Raw genomic sequence first — 22083 nt, 5'->3', positions numbered from 1 at the left:
TGCGATCATTGTGATCTTCCGTTTTCCTCGCTGAATTCATGTAATTGCATTTTGTCCTGTCTTTCAATGCTCCGTATCAAACCTATGCTTTTGTTAAAACCATTTGATGTGAGCGAAAATCATGTAATTAGTTAATCACCTACAGAGGGCACTGTTCTCACCACGGACTCTTTTTTCGTTTGCTGTCTTCTATGGTGCCTTTACCTTTACGTCGTTAATATGGAAACCCAATAGACACTTATTAGCTGCTCGGACGAAACGGAGGTAACTGAAGCAAATCAGTCTGTAGCTACAATTAGCAATGTATTTAACCGTTTTAAAATCCGCATTAAGGTAAGTTACCTTGAGACGACATTTTCCTATTTGCCGGATTTGTTTTCTGCTACGCATTCGATTACAGACTAAGAGGGAAACAGGCGACGTGGTCTGGATGAATGTAATCTTACATTCAGAACACAGCCAGCTAGATAAAGATGAGGAAAGAAAACCTTTACTCCGAGTCTGCTTAAACGTGCTTCCTTTTTGGCCGGTTGCATGTTTTGCGTCTAAATTTTCCGGGCGTGCTAGGATAAAATAACGTGCATTCCTCTTACCCCATTTAGACAGAGATCCGTCTACAGAGTGCAAAGAATACAAGGACACATGGTAAGCCCACAACAGCATTATAGCTAGCTAATTCAAGTTTCCAGTTAAGGCAAATGAGGTTTGGTGAGTGAATGGTGATTTAACCTGTATGTCTTGAATCTCACTGTGTATTATGTACTCTTGGTCAGATGTCCAGTAAGGCAAGTTCTGAGGTTCTGTTGGAGAGAGTGGGGAACGCAGGTGTGATCACACTGAACAGACCCAAAGCCCTTAACGCGCTGAACCTTAACATGATTCGACACATTTACCCTCAGCTTAAGGTGAATTAACACGTCTACTTCTGTAATCTTCTTCTATTTTATGTGCACTTGCAATGAAACTGTTTGAATGTTTTTGTTTTTAGTCATGAAGTCAAAATAGTGCAGTTATTTAGCAACCATAAGGGCCCACAAACACAATAATAATACAGGTTGAAGCAGATGATGTATGTTTGCCACAAGTTATCATTCCTCAGTATTCCAAAACTTGATCCATTATCTTCCCTGCCTTCTTTGTTCTTTCTTTCTGGGTCATTCGACCATGAGTGGATAAACATAGCTTGTACCGCATTGTTTTAGTAAACAAACTACTACAAAAGTAGTTTGTCTATGCTTCAAAGACTGAAAAAAAGGGGTTTTCTTTTTCATATTTAATTAATTGTTTAAATCCATTTAATTCTGGATTATTAAGAAAATAAGTAATTTATCTTTTTGTTGTCTGTCTGTTTGTGTGTAGAAGTGGGAGGAGGATTCAGAGACGGATATTGTAATTATAAAAGGTGTGGGAGGAAAAGCTTTCTGTGCTGGAGGAGATATAAGAGGTAAGTCTGTAACAATGATGAAGTTTCAATTCAGATTTCTTTTACAGGTAAAATTGAATACAGATGCTTAGAAATATTGAAGATTCACTTAGGGCCTCGGATATTGTGGGGCAACTAAGATATGTCAGTTTCATTTTTGATATGTAATGATGAATATAAATTAAAAGGCCTACGTTTATAAGTCATTCTGTTGGGGACTTTATGAAACCCATATGATGTATGCTTTTGTTGTTGTTGTTTTTTGTTTTTATTTATTAAATCCTGCTTCCTTTATTTTGTGATGCATATGAGCAGTTCAGATTTATATTTGGTTACGTGTGTTGCTGCTTTCACTGAATGTGTGTAATGGGGTTGTTTCCAGCTGTCACAGATGCTGGGAAAGCAGGTGGCCCCTTAGCTCAAGACTTCTTCCGTGAGGAGTATATTCTGAACAACACCATAGGTATGTTCTAGCACATAAATATGTTGGCCGCAAGTTGTGCAGGCTTCTGAAGTTGTGGTCCTCATCGGGGCGGGCTTGCATTTTTAGCATATGGGTGCAAATGAGAGATACCAAAAAATACATTAAGCTTACAATAACCAAATACACAGAACTGTAAATATAACCAATTTTAAAACTGTCAGTAGCTGGGCAATCATGCAGTAAAAATTGTTGCTACTTTCCAAAAACAACAATAATGAGGGTATAAGAATATGAATGTGTTTATCTCATTTTGCTGTTCACCCAAAAATATGTTTAGTGACCCTTGAAAATGTGCTGCATGATTCCATGGAAACGGCTTGTTTAACCTTACCTGAGGGCTGCAATATTTGGAAGCTTCACATTCGCAGCTGTTTGTACTGTCATCGGCCGAAGCTAGAATTGAAAATGATCAGAAATTGTGAATGACTTATCTTTTTACATTTACTTAATAAGTCATAGTTTTACCAGTACTGCTTTCTGTTTTCTTCTCAGCATATTTGGTCAGCATATATGCATGGCACCCATTAAAGCACCATTATGGATCCTAGTTTAATCCATGTTTTCAATTTTAGGAACTTATAAGAAACCGTATGTGGCCCTTATTGATGGCATTACTATGGGAGGTGTAAGTATATATATTACATTTTGATAAAGTTGGATTATGTTTGGTATCTATGGTTTCTCATGTAATCTCATGCCCCACATTGTTTGATGTAATACACACATTTATATTCCATTAGTTCCATGTTCCATGGTGCACACTTTGTGTTATGGATTTGATTTTGAATGCACAGAACTGCCATTTTTACCCATAAATGGATACTTAGTCAACCATAATGATAAAGAAGAAACGATTTGAGTTTTGAAAATCACTGCAAGTGTGCAACAACTAAAGGGGTCCGAGTTCCTACTGGGTTGTGTGTGTGTATGTTATGTTTTGAGGAAAACAAATTAGAACCTGTGGTCATGTGACTGTTTATGCACAAACTGCTATGTTGCTTGATATTCATGGCAAGGGGTTGCTTGCTCCTTTCCCCAACAAAAGTGAACACCATCTTAAGGAATAGCAAACAACATAACACATCTTTTAGACTCAAATATGAGTCTAAACTACCCTGCTTTTTTGGGCATAGTAGTCTTCTATATGCTATTGTGAATGTATATAAATATCATTTTTATGTTATACCACTTTTCTGCCTTCAGATGGCACTCGGTGCACAGTTTAACATTCCAGGTTGGCATAAAGCAGGATTAGAGCCTGGATTGTTTTAGACTTCTAATCCCTTTATGTAAAAATGGTCAGAAATTAAAGAGAATGGTCCAACATCTTATATGAATGTCTTTCTTTGTCCTGTAATGTAAACTCACTTGGACATTAACTGTGTATATCACTTCTGATTCATCAGAAATATTGTTTATCTTATTTGAAAAGTATTAACATCTTGGTTAGCAACCTGTCCTCTTATCCGGTTTAAACCTGTTTAAATTTGAAATAAGCATTCTATACTTTTAACCTGGGATTTATCTCTAGATACAAGCTGTACATTTACATGCTGTGGGTTACAGAAGCTACATATTTAATTATTTTATCTTCCATGTTTTACGCTGCTTGTGGTTTTCATTATGTGCCAAGTTTTACAAACCCTCTTTAATCACTTGGATTTTACAAACCCTGTTTAACCTCTAGGATTTTGCAGACCTTTTTTAACCTCTTGGATTTCAGGCCTAGACCATGTAGGTATTCCAGTAGGGGGCATCAGGGAGCTTTTTCATTCAAAAAAAAATTGTTATGAATTAGATGTTCTGTTTCCTCTGATTGGTCAGTTTACAGAATGACATCAGAAGGACATGTTGCTGCCTGGTTTTTTTTTTTTTGGTTTTTTTTCCCCCTCCCTACACCTTCCAGCTTCTCAGATTTGTGTAGAATTTGAACAAATTACATTCCATCCCCATAAGGAGAGATGGTCCTTCCCCTGGCAACGCTAACTGTGTTTTTTACAGCCTGTGTTATCTGATGAGTGGGGTGATGCTGGAATGACAGCAGAGATGTGCTGTTATGCTGTACTTTCATTGGACTGATGCACTGAGTCCTCCTTGGGAGCTGGCAGAACTGGGCTGTGTTGCAGTTCTTGGGTTAGTTTGGACTAGGCATCAGACTCTGCTCTTCTTGGCTGGCCAGACTTGCATAAGGATAGTCTGGATCGGGCCGGTGTCCGACTCGCCTCCTCTCAGCTGACAGGGCTGGATGGGAGCTGAGAGCAGATGCAGGGAAGCAGGCGTGGCACTTAATGCTCATGCTCCCCCTCAGAGGTTGGTGTAGGTGTGGGGTTTTAAGGGGGGGGGGGAAGGTTAACTGACAGAAGTTTAGGTAACGGTGCCCTCTAATGTTTGGGTAGTACATGCAGGTTTGGACACACTAATGGTTTTTATGGTCTGCAAAAATCATCTTTGCTAAAAAGCCAGGAAGAGGAACAGTGTAAGCATGATGATGATGATGATGAAGGGGTGTTGGGCTCTTCAGCCATGGCTTCTGCAGAGAGTTAAAGCTCCAGACTGTGTGTGCACTGATGCTTTTACAACCACTTGTATACACATCCCTTCTACAACATACACATTCAGTCCCCATGTACAGTACCTTGGTTACACTGTTTTAAGGTATTGTTTTAGGTACTTCATTTAAAAAAGCTCTTTGGGGGATATCAGTAAAGGTTTTATTGCATTAAAAATGTAAATGGTATGAATTAATTTGATGTACACTAAATCTTAAAGGCAGCATGACTTTCCTTAGTGGTCTGTTCTAAGTTTGACTCATGGAAGAATATCAAGAACATCAGAAATATCAGCAAAGGCACCAGACCAGACAGCGGCCTGTTGGAGCATCAGCAAGGGTATCTCGGAGGCTTTTGATCCTTCCCGCTCGTCTGTGAAAAAGGGGGCTATGACCTCCTCAGACACCTTGCCCACGACCTCCTCCCTGGCCAGATCACCTCTGCATATTTCCCGCATTGCTAAGACGGTCTTCTGGCCTGAGAGAGGAGGAAAAAACCACAGAATTTGGGCACTTGATGGGCCAAAAGAGTGATGGGCAGAGATTTGAACCACCTTTTAAGACCCATACCCCATCATACAAGAGCGAAATGATGGAGTGTCTTGTTAGAGGTGCACTGTGGTTCTCTGGGGGAGCTGGAGCTTTGATCACATCGATCATTTCAGCAAGATGCTTTGATGGCTAAAATAAATATTGAGGAGGAGCAGATGTGATGTTCAAAGCTTTTCTCCCTTTAGGAACTAAGATTTTTCATTGCAGGTACTGGCACTTTTGATGGAATACTTATATATTTCTAAGCGTGTAAGACTGTATGTGTTTGTGTCTGTGGTACTGACATGATGTGCAGTAAGGAAATGAGGCTTATGCCCTTGAGGGATAGGGCTAAGGCTCATGTTGAGTTCTACCCACGTTGTCTCTTTTTGGATACATTTTAGTGTGTTTATCTAAGTATTTGAGTAGTATATGACTGAGTTCACTTATCTTATGTAGCTTAATATTAATCTTTGTCTGACGTATCTTATGGCTTTCGGCACATGCTGCATGCTTGCAGGCTCAGTATAAGTGTCTTGTGAAGCACGTATGGTGAGTTGTAATTAGTGAACAAAACCACAGGAGAGATGGTGTAAAGTTGCAGGAATTTGAAATGATGCACATACACGGTGCTGTTATCTGCTGCTTTCAGCAGCTGCTTCAGGATGGTTACGTAGTGGCAGCTTAACAGTGCTGCCATTTCAAAGTCACATAGCAGCCGAAAGAGGAGAAAAGCAGGGTCAGCATGATATGGTGGCCAGGAGCTGTTTCCAGCCAAGAGCTAACCATTCAGCAAAGTGGTGGTTTGTCTCATACCATCAAAGTCGATTTTATTTATATAGCGCTTTTTACGACACCCGTTGTCACAGCAGCTGTACAAATGTTATGTGTCTATATGCCTAATGAGAAAGCCAAAGACGACAGTAGCAAGGTAAAACTCACTGGGCGGAATTAAGGAAGAAACTTTAGGAGGACCAAGGCTCAAGAGGGAGCCCACCCTCTATTGGGCAGCCTAGCTACAAACCAGTCCATTTGTTGTTCAAATAGCCACTTCAGTGTAGCTGTAGGACTCTGTTACTCCAGTTATTTACTAGAGTGGTGGGGTGTTTCTGACATGGCAGCATCAGATTATCTACTGGTAACATCAGTTCATCTGCAGGCAGGACCAAGACATCTTAGCTGCTTTGATGCTGATGAGTAGGTCTAGTCCATTGTTGGTCTCTGCAGCAGCATGCAAATAAATCAGAAAGATGTAGGTTAGATCTGTAAAGATGAACACCACATGAACAGTCCATATAAAGTAGACGTTCCAGTGATTAGCTCTGGCAGGTTTATCTGTAGCAGCATAACAAAAAGGGAGACCCAGAGGGTGACCACAGTCCTGAGGGTGTCAACATCTCAGATTACCAGAAACATCTACCCCAGGGCTCCCAGACTCTGCACCTTGATATACAGCAGGCTGACTAAAAGCTTGAATACATAAACAAATATTTAGCCTAGATTTAAAAACTGGGAGTGTGTCAATTTCCCAGGTTAAAGGTATAGAATGCTTATTTCAAATTTAAAGTGTTCCATAAGTAGGGGGTTTTATAGGCTGTACGCCTGTCTATAATCTTACTAATCCTACAATTTTCTAGTTGCTGCATTCTGCATGAGTTGGAGTTTATTTAGTGACTTACAAGAGTACCCAATTAGAAGACAATTACAATAATCCAATCTTGATTATATAAAAGCATGGACCAATTTCTCTGTATCTGATGAAAGTATATGTCTCAATTTAGCAATATTACATAAATGGAAAATAAACAGTTTTAGTAACATTAGCGTTATATATGTGAGTGACAAATGAAAGATCAGTCAAGAGTAAGTTTTTTTACAACAGTTTTGGGTGTTATTGAAACGCCATCAAGATTTAACAGAGTATTAAATAAATTGCTTATTGCAGATTTGTGTCCAAGCAGTAGCGCCTTGGTCTTATGGGAATTCAGAAGGAGAAGGTTGGTTGATATCCAGTTTTAATTTCCTACGTCCAGTCCTCGATTTTATTGTGTATAGGCAACATCAGAGTAAGATGATGTATGTAACTTCAGTGTAACAATGGAAGAGAACAGTATTCTTATGAATAATTGTGCCTAACAGAGCCTATGTAATGAGAATAATATGGGACCCAGTACTGGGAGATCATATTTTACTTTTGAGAGCTCAGACCATTCATTATGTACATCATCAAGCTGATAATGATCTGTCAGATTTGAACCAGCTTGTCCTATAATGCTTTCAGCCTATCCAGTAAGATGTGGCCGATGATGTTTAACATGGCACTAATGTCTGAAAGTATAAGAAAAGATATGTATCCTTTATCAGGATATTAAAAGATCATTAACTTCCATAGTTAGCACAGCTTCAGTGCTGTGATATGGTCTAAATACAGACAGCAATTTGTTAGCAAAAAGGTACATAATTGTGACACATGCTTTTTCTAGTACTTTGGAAATGAAGTACAGGTTTGAAATTGGCATGTAATTGGAAAGCTCACGGGGATTAACACTAGGTTTTGCTGAAATCCAGGTCATGGTAAAATACAGTGAGGCATGTCTTGACATTGCTTGGTAAGATGGAAGTTTAGCTCTGATTCTGTGCCACTCGGATTGTTACTTATTATTTATTATACTTATTTTTATTTTTGTTGGTTCAGTAATGAGTGATGCTTTTCCTTTGCAAAGCTCAAATCCTATAGCTGTAACTATAGCTGTAATCTTTGGGAAGGATGATGATGATGATGATGATTCCTGGTAGAGCTCTTTGGTTCTCTCACACACCTGTTGAATTCTGCTTGCTTTACTTCCTTTGATGGAGCTCTGTGGAATGTTAAATCCTTAAATTTTTTACAGAAATTTCCTCTTCACGATGAAGTCCTTTTGGAATGCACAGGCTAGAAATAATAGCTATCAGATGTATCTGCTCTTAACATATTTTTAAGAGAATGTACTTTCCACATCGGATACCCCGATAAGAGTCTGCCTCTCGCTGGGTGGTATTTTCCATTATGCTGCGTTGGGTCTGGCCATGCATGCTGAGCTTGCTCTGGAGCTGGTGCCAGAGATCTCTGAGAATTAATAAGAGCGTCAGATGTTCAAAATGTGTTGGCAGGGTGCATCGTCATTTCTCACAACAAGAGAGAGCTGCATGGTGAAAGAAATTTAGAATGCTCTGTCCCTTTGTACCTGTGGGAACTCAAGAACTTGTCAGAATGTGCCTGCTTTTTTTATTAGTTTATTAGTCCTGTTGCAGTTGCTGGAGCATTGTGCAGTTGCACATCTACTGTACAGCACTGGAGACCTTTTTCACCTAAGAAATTTAGCTGCACAGGGTTTTGCCCATGCATTTGCGCTGACGTTAAACTTGACAGTCAAAAGGAGGCTCTTCTAAACCAACTTTTCAGAAGACATACTACCTGCATCTTGGTATGCAGTAGGAGTGATCACCAACCCTCCTTCTGGAGATGTACCTTTCTGCAGGTTTTAAGTTCCAAAGCACCTGATCTTGAAATGAAGACAGTAGATGGACCAGGTGTGGTGTACTGTGGACGGAACTGAACCCTGCAATGTGGTAGATCTTCTGGAGCATGGTTGCAGACCAGTCCAGTAGAGGAACCATTCAGTGTGACCCCACTACATAGTTCATTTCAGTGCGTGATTGAGTCCTTAATGGATTTGGAAGGGGAACCTAGCGGTCTTGCACCCTTTACAGCAGTTTTGCCCTCTACTTCCATAAAGGTTATGCACCACACTGAACTCATTTCATTGGTTTTCATTGGTTGCCTCTAAGTGTGGTTGTGTGTGATTGGTCCCGGGTTCTCAATAGTTGCTATCCCTGTGGTCATTTATCATGCTCAGGGCTGCTGTTATTCTGCATGGACTCTGGTAATATTCTCCTCCATGTGCAGACATAACAGCTCAGTTAAGCCAGCTCACCCATAACGGGAATGAGGTTTTGCTTGAGGAATGTCAGGGATATTTCTCTCCCTCCTTTGAGGCCCACACTGTATTTTTCTTTTCTGCAATATTTCTTTCAGTTTCATCTGAGGGTTTTTTAAATTAGTCTTTTTTATAGACAAGAGTTAAAATGAGGTAGAGAGGGCTTTTAGAGCTGCAGTGTCGTTCATGCGCCTGCCTGCTCAGGCTTGTGGCAGCACGCGGGACTGGGGAGTGGACTGATGTCTTAACTCTCCCCTGCGCTGCCAGAGGAGTGGACTTGTCCCCTGCTTTAATGAGGAGACCTCCTGCGTGCTGCTACCTGGGGGTGGTTGCTAATGGAACGATCAAACATGACTCATTCTTGCATGGAGGCACAAAAGCCAAAGCTAAGAGCTTGACTGTAACAGTCTTGTCATTCCACACAGATGTGGTGGCACAGATGCTGTCGTAATTGTGTCACAGGGGAACTGATTTGTCGATGGGTGTGTGGCATCTTCTACACTCCACAAATCTGTTCATACCTTGGAAAGTGCTCATAAATCCTGATCTTCTCCAGCCCTTCATTCGCCGACGTGTCATTTCCGTTTTGGTTAAGTTTATTTATTGTTGTCAGGTGGATCTCTAGGAGTTCGCTGACGAGACACCTTGACCTCGTCATGGTGCGTGTAAAATGGGCCGTGTTCTTTGCCAGCTCTGTCCTTGCAACACTGTGCTTGCATGTTACCCCACACAACCAGCTGGAACATGGTCAGGGGGCAGGCACACAGGAAGAAGAGACCGTCTCCACATCACTGTAGTCCACCATCACTTGCCCTATCATGTTCTCCAGCTGAGGCCAAGCCGTCCTTATGACGGCTTCGTTGAGCCTTGTGTCCCAGGATGTTGCTATGGAAACAGTGTTGCTGGAGATGCGATGTTTCTTCAGTGAGGCAAACTAGTCTTACTCCGTGCATCTCTTCAAGGGGGCTTCTTATTCGTTAACCTCAAACTCTTTCTTCTAAACACCCTCAAATTATTCTTAATTGCCTGCTTGTGTGGCGGCCCGCTGTGGAGGACCTGCCGCTCACTGTGCCCATATGCTGCTTCAACATGAGCCCCTTTTATTGACTCTCACTCTCTCTCTTCCTTCTCTCTCTCTTGTTCTCCCTCTCTTTCTCCTTCTCCAGGGGGTTGGCCTCTCAGTCCACGGGCAGTTTCGTGTGGCCACAGAGAAGACCGTGTTTGCCATGCCAGAGACTGCCATCGGTAAGAGCTGCAGTTGCCTACACGTACACGTTCTAACGAGTCCTCAATATAATAATAATGCATTAATCCAGACAGTGTCCACACATTATAAACCATCCAGCCAAGAGCACAGCTCAGCTGCAGGCACTTCACTTCAGATGATTTTGATTAGAAGCAGTAGATCAGCAGTAGCGACTTCTGTGGGCTCTGCACGTACACTCGTTTTAATAATTGCAGTGGCAGTGCCGCAGTTGCGGGAGTTTCTGCACACTTGGACAGCAGCAGGTGTCTTCGTGCTGACATCAGCACCAACCTGCCGTTGTTTCTGCTGAACAGGTCTGCATCTCCCACAGTTCTGTGGGCTTTTAAAGATACAATAGGCCATGCAGCAGCCTCTGTGGGCAGCAGGGGAGCGAGGACACAGAACCCTGACCAGGGAAAAGCAGTGTCCTATACTTGGCACATTAATACAGACAGGCAAAGGCTCGTCCCCATATCCACCTTAATCTTGTTGGCATCATTTTGTTTTAAATACACAGAAATAACAATTTTGTCTATTCGAATTCAAATGGAATAGAATTTTTGTTCTATGTTTATGCCTGTCATGGCTCTTCTTATCTTAGCCTTTATTTACTTGGTGCTTTGTCTCCTGCTGTTTCTTCTGTTGTCTTTTAAAATAAGAACATGAGGTCAGTGCCAATAAACTAAGCCATAATAGCACATCAGAATAACAGGCTAAACATGTGGGGACATGGATTAAGACTAGTCTTGAACTAAATCTTTTCAGACATGGATTAAGACTAGTCTCGGACTAAATGGCAGGGCCAGTGGGGAATCACTATTGGGAATTCTCTCGGCTTTATCTGGGTCTGGGAAGCTGGCTATTAGAGTTCGGGGACAAAATATTAAGACTATAAGAGATTAACCCAGTGCTGTACCAGAGAAATGGAATGAGGAAAATCTGTAGAAAGAAAGTGCTCGTGATGGAATATCATCACACAGGCGTGTGTGGCTGCTAGTGGAACTGACTCACTAAAGTGTAAAGGTGATGATGTCACTACCATTAACCATGGCAGGAATCCTACAGCTCAGAGAAGCATCTTAACTACTCTGATCAGCCACATGCCCCTGACTCTTACCTCGCAACAGTGCAGTGGTGTGACGTACTGCTAAAGAACGAGACGTAAGCCTGCCTTACACTTGCTGAACACAACGCAGGGGGCAAAACCCCAAATGGCAGCGTCGGTAGACCATTAAAGTTACCCAGAAGCTGGTGATATCTATGCACCACACTTCAGTCATTGATTTCAATAGATTTCCTAATGTATAAATCATAACTGGAAGTTTATTATTAGTTGGTCCAATATGCATGGTCCTCTGAAATGGGGATTTCTATGTATATAAATGCAATTCCTATATGGCTCAGCTAGTGTGTAGGTAAGAACCCTCAAATTTGACATTCTATACTTTACATAGTCACTGTTTCATTTAAGTCCAGTGTGCTGGAGTAAAAACAATAATTTATGTCACTGCTCATTAACGTACTGATTGTATTAATCTCAGGTAACGTTAGAATCAGCTCGGCTTATTCTGTAATTACCGAGCCTGACGGGGGCTTCCAGCCTTGAGTAAAGATGAACAATTAGTGTCACTAATGGTTTTAATGCAGCTTTGGGTTGCCATGTTTTCACTCTCATTCAGCATGGTCATTCCTCATGCAGACCACTCCCTCCAACACCCCATGCTGCCCCTGGTGGCACTGTTTTGTCTCATAGTCGATTTGTGCACCCAGGGGCCACGCCTGTTGTGGAGGGGCGCCTGCTCTCTGTGGCTTTGGAAGCGCAGCGCGCTAAAAGCGGCACAGGGCAACTCCGTCCTCCTTCCAGCTCCTCCGGCCTGCGGAAGGAATGTGCGCGCTGTGTATGTCACAAATGAATCCCCCGTCCAAAGTCATGGGAGGCGGAGGCCCTTTCAGCAGGGGCTTGCAGCCAATTCCCTTGCACAGCTGCCACACAACACCCACCCCACCCACCCCCAACGTATGCTTATATTTTGCAACACATCAGCTGGTGTCAGTTACGTGGAACACGTACGTGGTGAATACACTCTCCAAGTTGCCTGGCGCTGAGCGGTTGGGTCAGAAGTTTCCCTACTTCTGAAACTGAAACTTCATGTGTCATTACTCAACACTTAAATAAGAATGGAACCAAAGGCCATCTAAATGTACATTCTTAAAGAACTGTCACTTCAACTAAAATGTATCCAAACATTTTGATGACCAAAATTACCAAAATGTCTCGATTTATTCATCAAAATGTTAAAGTTGAACAGCAGTCAGGTGCAGCTCATTTGAGCATGATGATGTTTTTCAGACAGGCCTTTCCAGTGCCAAATTAGGCACTAGTGCTCTGCTGCAGAGATTAGTTATGCCAAAACAAATGATCGTAATTGCTTTTTTTTTCAGCATTCCTATTAATGTTGTAGAGGTCTAATTAAATGATTTGTGAATGAATAATGTATTTTCACATTTATAATGTAATGTGTTTATTGACTTTTATGACTTAATGAAGTTAACATTTTTAAATTCATTCACAAATTTAAAAAATTAGCAGTGAGCCTTTCAGAGCAAGCATTTCAGAGCTTTGACGTGCCGTTCATGTTTGCAGCACGAGAGCTGGTCAAGCCAAACATTTGTCTCGGAGACATCTTCTTTTGTCCATCCAGAATGTGTGTGCATGACACTTCTGAGTGGCGACGCTGTCGTCGAGTGCTCGCAGCCGTAAGAGGGCACTGTAGCAGAATGTCACCGGTTATTGACTAACACTAATTTGAACGATGGCGAATTGCATCACTTACTGTTTGCTTATTGTGACCATGTTTGACTGAAGTGCAAACGAACCACCGTGTCTGTGGAGCTGCCCTGTCTGTAGGCTACTCTGTGTCCTCTTGCTCAGTGCAGAGAGGACAGTGGCTTTTAAAGGTGTTCTATAAGCACCTCATGATTGTTGGAGCCACTCGGAGAGCTGTAGCTGCCCTACTGTATTATTCATAAACCCTGGAGCCTCCCAAACGGTTGTGGTGGGCAGGCAGAAGAGTAGTCCCAGTATCACAGCAAAACTCTGGAGGTTGTAATATAATCCCAGTGGGGCCATTTTCATCTAAAATTTAGGTGTAATTGACCTCTTATTGAAAGTCATATAATTTTGCTTGCTCCTTTATTTTGTGGAAAAAAAAACAACTAAATTGACCAAAATTTTAACCCATTTTATACAGTTTCTCACCACTCCCTGTAAGGCTCATTCAAATATTTCTCTCTGTGTCTCACGCACGCGCGCGTGCGCATGCACATGCACACACGCACACACACACACACACACACACACACACACACACACACACACACACACACACTAATACACACTAATATATTTGTAACCTTGATGTGTTGGAAATCACATTCAGTATGATGAATGTGCTATGCTTCACCCAGCTTTGCTCCACACCTCCACCCCCCACAAAGCTACGGTCACATTATATTTGAACATCATAATATAAGGCCCTGCAGTGCTCTTCCCCAAGCTGAAGAGTGAGTGTCCTTCCAATTAGGAAGTGGGAGAGAGCTCCCCGAGGAGAGCACAGAGTAGCACAAAGCCCAACTCCTGCTCAACATGCTGTGCGTGTGTGTGCATGTGAGTGTCTTTGTGTGTGCATGTGCATGTGGGGCTTGCTCTCAAGGGCAGTAACCTCTTGACACCATTAGGAGGTTGTGTCTGAGGTCTGCTGGTAGCAATAATCCGCTTTGTGGTCAGGCTTGGTGGCCCTGCTCTGCACACGGCCCCTCGAGGCTCTTCATTCAGAACATGAGGAAGCTCAGGTTTTATTAGTCTGCTTGGACCTATCTGGACATGTGCTGGTGAAGACAACAGGACTGAGGATGCAGGAGGTAGAGGTCTGAGATGGGGCAGATCTGTGTGCTTGGGCCCTGATATCTCTGACCTGAATCTCACCACCACACCGCATAGGGGGATAGTGATTAGTTTAATGCCATCACTAGGGGGGTGTTACTCTTAGCTCTGGAGTGTATCAGGTCTCTTATGTAGTGTGATGAAGGACATCTAAGTAGATGTCATAAGGTGGCATGTCATGTCATACATGACTCTGGCTCAACATGATGTAATGATTCGGTCAGATTCTGAGAGCAGAGTTACTCTTACACTCTCGCTCAGCTCGATGGTTCTACCTAGGTGCTCGCTGTTCTCTCAGACACACTCGTTTATGTTTCCCAGACCACTGGATATTCTCTCCTTGTACTGTGTTTGGGACAGTTGGGTATACCCCTGTCAGCTTGGAAGGGATTCGTTGGCCAGCTCAGCCTGACCTCACCAGTGATGTCTGTACTTCTTCAGATTGTTGTAAAAGAATAGCTAATGCTGCAGTTTGATGACCTGCCTTGGACTTTTGCCTCCGAGTGAGGACCTCCAGAACAGAAACGGCAACAGCAGTGTCTCCAGTGGCCGTCCCGTCAACCCAGAGTCTCTGCTGAATGGAAATGCTCTGACCGTGGTCCGTCCATCTGGGTTTCTGAGGGCGACACAAGCTCCACCCCCCACCCTTAATCCATAACGCTCCAGCTAGGCTTAAAGAGTGTTTGTGTCCTTAAACTGTGCAGCATGCAGTACAAAAACATATCACCTAATGACACATTTAATCTGCATTTATGATATTGCATTCATAGTATCCAGAATTGGGGCAGGCAGCCTGACACTAACGCGCATCTGCCTTGGCTTCTGCGCTGTGAAAGAGAACGAACGCTGTTCTGTCATCCACGGAAGCCTAAAAAGAACAGCAGGCATGAGGTCACACACTTGTCGCGTACCATTGTACCATTTAATAGAGCCCTCTCTGTTTTTGAATGCACTGGGAAGCTGTGTAATTGTCCTGCATGTGGAACAAGACTTCCAAGACGTACGGAGTACTCCAACAAACCCCAGGTCCAGACTTTTAGGAACCATCCTTATATTTAGAATGATTTCAAATGCTCCATTTCAATTGCTGCCCTTACAACTAAATGGTGGTGGATTGTTGAATCGTATCGATTTGTGCACTTCCCAACAAAAGCAAATGTCACTCTGGAGAGGAAATGAGTCTTAATTTAAGTGTTGGAGGGGATTTTTGAGGGCTGCCTAAGCGTGGGCTGTCTGGCACCGGGCCAGGCATGGTGAACGACGCAGATCTTGCGTTCTGTTTACTGCAAACATAAACATCCAGCGCATGAGGGCTGCCACAGGCTGCAGTGTGTAATACACTGGATAAATGTTATTATTAATAGAAATGGTCAATTCGTGGAACAGACATAGCATCAAACTGATGTAGCTTCAGACTGCAAATCTGAGTGTAGATGGCTTGGTCTCTGTAGTGACCTTGACCACCCCTCTGGCTGTGTGTTGCAGGGCTGTTCCCTGATGTTGGCGGGGGCTTCTTCCTCCCCCGACTCCGGGGAAAGATGGGGCTCTTCCTGGCCCTGACGGGCTTCCGGCTGAAGGGGCGGGATGTGCAGAGGGTGGGCGTGGCCACACACTTTGTGCAGTTGGACAAGGTACTGTTTGATCGTGCACTGCAAACTGGACATTTTTACATTTACATATGTGGCATTTAGCAGACACTCTTATCCAGAGCAACTTATAAAAGTGCTTTGTCATTTGCCCATAGAATGCATCCTAGCCATCACCATGCACTCCAGCTAAACTTTTTCTGAAGTGGTTAGACTGTCTTTTCCAAGGTACCATGCCATCCATTTTTGGCTTTTAATTACTTCCTGCTGGGCAGATGAGAGAACGATATGGGTGGGGCCACCGAGTCAGCATTTTAGCCAGGCAGCAGGGTGTGGCAGGACAACGGCAGGAAGCTGGACGCTGGTGCCAAACCATGTGCCCTGTGTGGCAGTGGCATTGCTGAAGCCTTGGCACTGCCAGGGAGAGAGATTGGGCATCGCAGAACAACGCCCCCAGCTCTCCATGACCCAAGGACAGCCAGCAGGAGCTAGCAGGAGGGGGACACAGAGATAAAAATACCAGCGAGGAGAGGAGAGGAGAGGGGTTTTTGTCCTTCATATTACATCAGGGGAAAGATTAAACAGTGTAGTTGCGTTCACAGCAGAACATTAAGGAAAAGTTCAACTAACTTATCTATCTGTCTGTCTATTTCTATCTATCTATCTATCTATCTATCTATCTATCTATCTATCTATCTATCTATCTATCTATCTATCTATCTATCTATCTATCTATCTATCTATCTATCTATCTATCTATCTATCTATCTATCTATCTATCTATCTATCTATCTATGTGACTGTCTGTCCAAGTATCTATCAGTCTATTTATATCTATCTATCTATCTATCTATCTCTATCTATCTATCTATCTCCTTTGCACATGTGAGCTCCTCTGATAGCACTGCAGTGCGTAGTTACAAAAACTAAATGCCATTGCCTTTGTGTCCAGGCAGTGCTGAACTGTTCTCTGCCTGCAGGTTGTTGCCCTCGAGAAGGACCTGGAGGATCTGACGTCTCCTTCTGTCAGAGACGTGGCTGATGTCCTGAACTCCTACCAGGAGCAGGTAGATGGCACTTTCCACCACCTTCACGTTTACGCTCACGTGTTGGGTCAGGGCCGTCCGTGGTGAGAACGTTTCTCTGTACAGCGCTGCATTCAACGTGGCTTCATTGAGCTCCTTTTTGTGGGATCTCTTGTACTGACATAGATTTTTTTCATGTGTAGATGTCTACAGTAGGTGTTTTTGTGTGGGGTGTCTGTTCTCTGTTGTATGTGGCGTGTTGCACCATGGGCCCACTTTATGGTGAGTTTGTGGTTAGTACCATAAATCTGGGTTCTTGTTGTGGAACGGTAGTGCCTGATCAAGTGGGGTGCTGTCTCAGAATGGCTTCCATGTCACGTGGCTGTCTAGAAATCTGTGTGCAGGGAGTTGGTTTGTACAAGCTTAAATGAGCTCCTTATCAGTTCTGAGCCCCGTTAAATTATAAGTCTGCTAAATGCTGTAAATGTAATAATATGGCACAGTTTTACTATATTTCAAACAGCCAGTCTCTGTCCTGAGTCTACACTAGGATGCACTCTCTTTACCGCCCTGCTGTTTCACACTTTTTGGTTACAAGCCAAAGGTGTGTTTTCCAATACCTGCACAGAGGCGATGCTGAATCTCTAAAGTTTGCCTGATTCTTGATCAGCAGTCTTATTCATGCTTTTCATGGTATTGGTCTCAATTAGTATGAAAATGAAGCACACTGACAGCGTTGACCCACGGATTGGGGAGGGTGTGGTCTGTCAGTCGCTCTCCCTCTCTCTCTCAAGAAGAATGGAAGTGCCCCAAAGGATGTAATGGACAGAAAAAAACACAAACATGTACATGTGTCCAGTGCATGGATTGCTGGGCAAAGTTGTGGTTGCTGGAGTGTGTGAGTGTGAGCGAGCTTGACTTTAAATGATGCCATTGTGTCCCCAGAGCACCCTGGATGCAGAAAAGCCGTTTGTTTTGCAGGAGCACGTACAAGCCATCGACAGGTAAAGTTAAACCTCCTCTTCCAGCCTGAACAGTCCTGCCCTCCCTTTAGATTCACTCCCTTTTCATCTTGTGTTGCTGCACAAAAATAGAGTGAAACCAAAGAGCACCTTTAGGCAATGTAAAATAATCCACCTTGGCAAATGGAAGCTTGGAGAGGTGGCATTCGCTGCTGTGTAATGCAAACTCAGGTTTTCACCCATGCGGGAGAGCCGCTTTGGTTCTGCGCTGAATTTCTACACTGACTAATACCGCTTGGCTCACTGCGAGTGGCTCGGTACCTAGTGAGGAGCAGTCCTCTCTGGTGTGAGCTGTGTAGCTTAGCTTTACATGACAGTGTGTGGTCAAACATCTGCGGCCTTCCCGAGTGTTGACCACCTGAAGAATGGGCAGCACCAGCTTGACGACAAGTCGTCTTCACGTTCTAAACCTGATCCAGTGCACAGTGCCTACACAGTTACTACACACACCCATACACACATACCTGCACGCGTAAATGCACTCTCATCGCGATTCTTAGTGGCCTGATTCGTAAAGTGAGACATTTAAACTAACACACTTCATAGGAAGTATTTCAGTCATAAAACGGGGAGAAGAAAAACACCTTGGCTCAGGCTCCAGGTCCCAGGGGACTGGAGCATCTAGCAGAACAAATGATCAAAGAGCAAACGTAACCCACATTCACCTGTCTCACTCCAACCCCTGCTGTGTTGGATACAAATGATGCATCATGGACTCGCTGTGCTGTGCAAGTGCCATGACGGATTCTATCAGTGAGCAGAGGGTAAACTACGCTCTTACAACTGCAGCATTCATGGATGATTGTTCTGCCTCCCTGTTTCACAGCCAGCTTGTTGATCGCGTGTGCGCGTATGCGTGTGTGTGCGTGAACGTGTGCGTGAACATATGCATGTGTGTGTGTGCGTGCACATGCGTGTGTTTGGTTTTTTGTTTCTTTCTGTCCCTCATGCAGGCTCTTTGACGCTCGCAGTGTGGAGCGGATCCTGGAGAACCTGCAGAAGGATGGCTCTGCTTTTGCACAGAAGCAGGCAGAGGTAGGCTTAAGGTCTCTCCTTCCTCACACCTTAACCCGACCGGTACAAACGGCACATCCCACAATTCAATGTATTTGTGTGTTAAATGAATTATGAATTTTCTATTAGTCACAGTCAAACAAACTGTAAGATTTTCAAATGTTTCTCTAATATTTCAGGAACTTTTTTTGACTGGTTATTTGCAGATCTTCTGGCAAATGGCTTTTAGTGGTGTTTCACTTAGGCCTTGTTCAGATTACAAGCAGTTGCAACAAGCCAGATCTCTTCAGTTCCAGTTTGGGGCGACATTCATCCACCGACACAGTCATTTCAGTAAATACCAGTAGCATGTCCAGCCCTGGGGAATTTGATTAAGCGAAGATAAATCTGATTTGAGTGTAGGTCTAGATCATTCATCGACCGCAGAGTGTCTTTGCTCGTGAAGAGTGTGTCTCGCTGGGACGTCTTTGTCTGTCTCATTATGGGTGTGATGGCAGCCCATGAGCCTGTAATGGACTTGGGCTTTTGCCCTTTCCTCGTTCGGAAATGTCATCTTTCTCCCACAAGTACATAGAGGAAAACACGATGATCATAGTGATGATCGCTCTGTATCGGAACCAAAGCACCTCAGTGGCTTGTTCAGCTCAAAGCCTTCTGTAGCTGCGTGTGCACGCAGGGTCGTGCACCACAGTAACCCTTCTGTAGCTGCCTGTGCACGCAGGGTCGTGCTGCACAGTGACCCTTTTGTAGCTGCGTGTACATGCAGGGTCGTGCTGCACAGTGACCCTTCTGTAGCTGCGTGTGCACGCAGGGTCGTGCTGCACAGTGACCCTTCTGTAGCTGCGTGTGCACGCAGGGTCGTGCACCACAGTAACCCTTCTGTAGCTGCGTGTGCACGCAGGGTCGTGCTGCACAGTGACCCTTTTGTAGCTGCGTGTACATGCAGGGTCGTGCTGCACAGTGACCCTTCTGTAGCTGCGTGTGCACGCAGGGTCGTGCTGCACAGTGACCCTTCTGTAGCTGCGTGTGCACGCAGGGTCGTGCTGCACAGTGACCCTTCTGTAGCTGCGTGTGCACGCAGGGTCGTGCTGCACAGTGACCCTTCTGTAGCTGCGTGTGCACGCAGGGTCGTGCTGCACAGTGACCCTTCTGTAGCTGCGTGTGCACGCAGGGTCGTGCTGCACAGTGACCCTTCTGTAGCTGCGTGTGCACGCAGGGTCGTGCTGCACAGTGACCCTTCTGTAGCTGCGTGTGCACGCAGGGTCGTGCTGCACAGTGACCCTTCTGTAGCTGCGTGTGCACGCAGGGTCGTGCTGCACAGTGACCCTTGTGTAGCTGCGTGTGCACGCAGGGTCGTGCTGCACAGTGACCCTTCAGAGACGGCGTGCTACTATGGATGTACGCAGCCCCCAGTGCATGACTGGACCATGTACCTCTTGTTGGGCAGCGTTCTCACTATGGTTCATGCAATTTTAGCTACAGTTACATCGTCTTCCTTCAATTAACATGCGTCAGGAGATCTTGAGCTTGATTTCACTGAGTCAATAAGCAAGGCTAATGATTGCTGGTTTACATTCCACATGTGGATTTCGCTACGTTTGTTGAAAACCACAAGCTCACTGTAGACAAAGAAAACAATTCCAGTGAGTAATATCGGTGGACTCTGCCCAGCTCAGATTACAACTGTTGAACATGCTAGCCAAATTGCTAAAGAGGCTTCAGTTTGTTGCTGGCACTGCTCCTCTAAGACATTCATTTTGATGTTTTGGCATGCTGCAGATTTTGTCGAAGATGTCCCCGACCTCGCTGAAGCTGACCTTCAGACAGCTTCAGCTGGGAGCCAGTCTTAACCTGCAGGAGGTGTTGATGATGGAGTACAGGCTGAGCCAGGCCTGCATGGTACGAGACCGCCCTCTTCCTCAGCCTAAGCTGAACTCTGCTGTTCTGTCTCTCTTGGGCTGGAGTTTTTAGTCAACCAGTTAACCTGTTAGATGAGCTTGAAGCTCTATGTTCTCAATTCCAACTGTTATTTGATTAAGGAAAGCATTTGTGTCATGTGGCTTTGTTTGTTTTGTAGAGAGGCCATGACTTCTATGAGGGGGTGAGAGCAGGTAAAATGCTTGTTTTTTTTTCCTAGAGTGACTCAAATTCAGAAACTTATGAGCACAGATTGTTCCATATTTTTTTATTTTATGACTCCATCCTGAAGCAAATCGTCAGTAAGTGCCTCCCTGCTTTGATCTCCTTGTAGTGTTGATTGATAAGGACCAGAGTCCTAAGTGGAAACCCTCAAATCTCGCCGAGGTGACAGAACAGTACATGGACGAAAGCTTCAGCTCGCTGGGAGACAAAGATCTCAAACTCTGAACACAGCACCAGAGATTTAAAGAGAGCCCCCAAGATCCTCTGTAACATCAAGAAATTGAAGAAATTTTTTTTTTCCCCTTTGCAGAATAGAAGAAGCTGATATAAGCAATAAACATTAGGCACACAAGTGGAGTAACCCAAGCTCTCCTCTGAGACTCTGGACAGCCTTGCTGATTCCATTGAAAGAATCAGACAGTGCTGATTTCTGTAGAGTGCTGTGGCAATTCAGCACTGCCCTTTTCCTCTCTCTTCTGGATAGTTCATACAGACTGGGCGGGCTGAGATGCTCCTCATAGCGGGAAAACAAAAGCTTTGTGTTCATTTTGTACTACGGTCTCGTAGCCAGGCAGAGGTTGGTAATTAAGCATTGTGAATCATGGCCATTCTCCACCAACCAAGTCATTTTTATTTCTGGCACAAAAACAAAACAACACCACTTAGCAGTTTCATATTCGTCAAAACAAATGAACCCCAACCTGCTGTTATGCTTAATGTTTATTTCCACAGTGGTATATAAGCATCTCAGCATCTCATCATGATGCTGAATCCTCAGACCCCCAGCTTGATTAGCTGTCCCACAAACTCGACTCACGGCTGTGGGAGGCAGAGCTGTCAGTGCGGCTGGTCCCAAATGCTGGACCCCTGCCACGGTCCCTTTAGTGCTTGTTGTTCTTCCACGTTTTTTTCCTCCTAAATGTAAAGCGTCCTTGGGTTTGTGAAAGGCACTATAAAAACTTAATTTATTACTATTATTAGAATATTATTGAGAAGCCTCCTGCATTATGTATACCTTATTAACAAACTGCCAGGTATGATGACAACACTCAAAAAATGCTTTGTCATAATTGTCACCCGTTCCCTAAATAAATACAAATGGTTAATGTTTTAATGATTTGGTTTTGTTTAGATAAATGGGT

The 22083-nt window shown here is 43.9% G+C and overlaps 1 protein-coding gene across 2 annotated transcripts; it reads left to right on the top strand.

The window, feature by feature from the left end:
* Window positions 1-90: 90 nt before the first annotated feature.
* On the top strand, window positions 91-22055 carry hibch (3-hydroxyisobutyryl-CoA hydrolase). 2 transcript variants are annotated; one of them, XM_081713203.1, is made up of 14 exons: window positions 91-264; window positions 603-645; window positions 774-905; window positions 1360-1444; window positions 1806-1886; window positions 2480-2532; window positions 10130-10208; window positions 15638-15783; window positions 16719-16805; window positions 17709-17767; window positions 18739-18820; window positions 20579-20698; window positions 20877-20910; window positions 21051-22055. In XM_081713203.1, the coding sequence occupies exons 2-14, from the start codon at window positions 643-645 to the stop codon at window positions 21164-21166; spliced, it is 1077 nt and encodes a 358-aa protein (XP_081569329.1). In that variant the 5' UTR covers window positions 91-264; window positions 603-642; the 3' UTR covers window positions 21167-22055. The 2 variants fall into 2 exon arrangements, with proteins under 2 accessions (XP_081569329.1, XP_026872246.2); XM_027016445.3 differs by having other exon boundaries at window positions 91-333.
* Window positions 22056-22083: the final 28 nt, after the last annotated feature.

The sequence above is a fragment of the Electrophorus electricus genome, chromosome 4, assembly GCF_041902795.1.
Source record: "Electrophorus electricus isolate QZ-2024a chromosome 4, ASM4190279v1, whole genome shotgun sequence".
Taxonomy (NCBI): domain Eukaryota; kingdom Metazoa; phylum Chordata; class Actinopteri; order Gymnotiformes; family Gymnotidae; genus Electrophorus; species Electrophorus electricus.
This window is presented reverse-complemented; position numbering and strand designations above follow the sequence as displayed.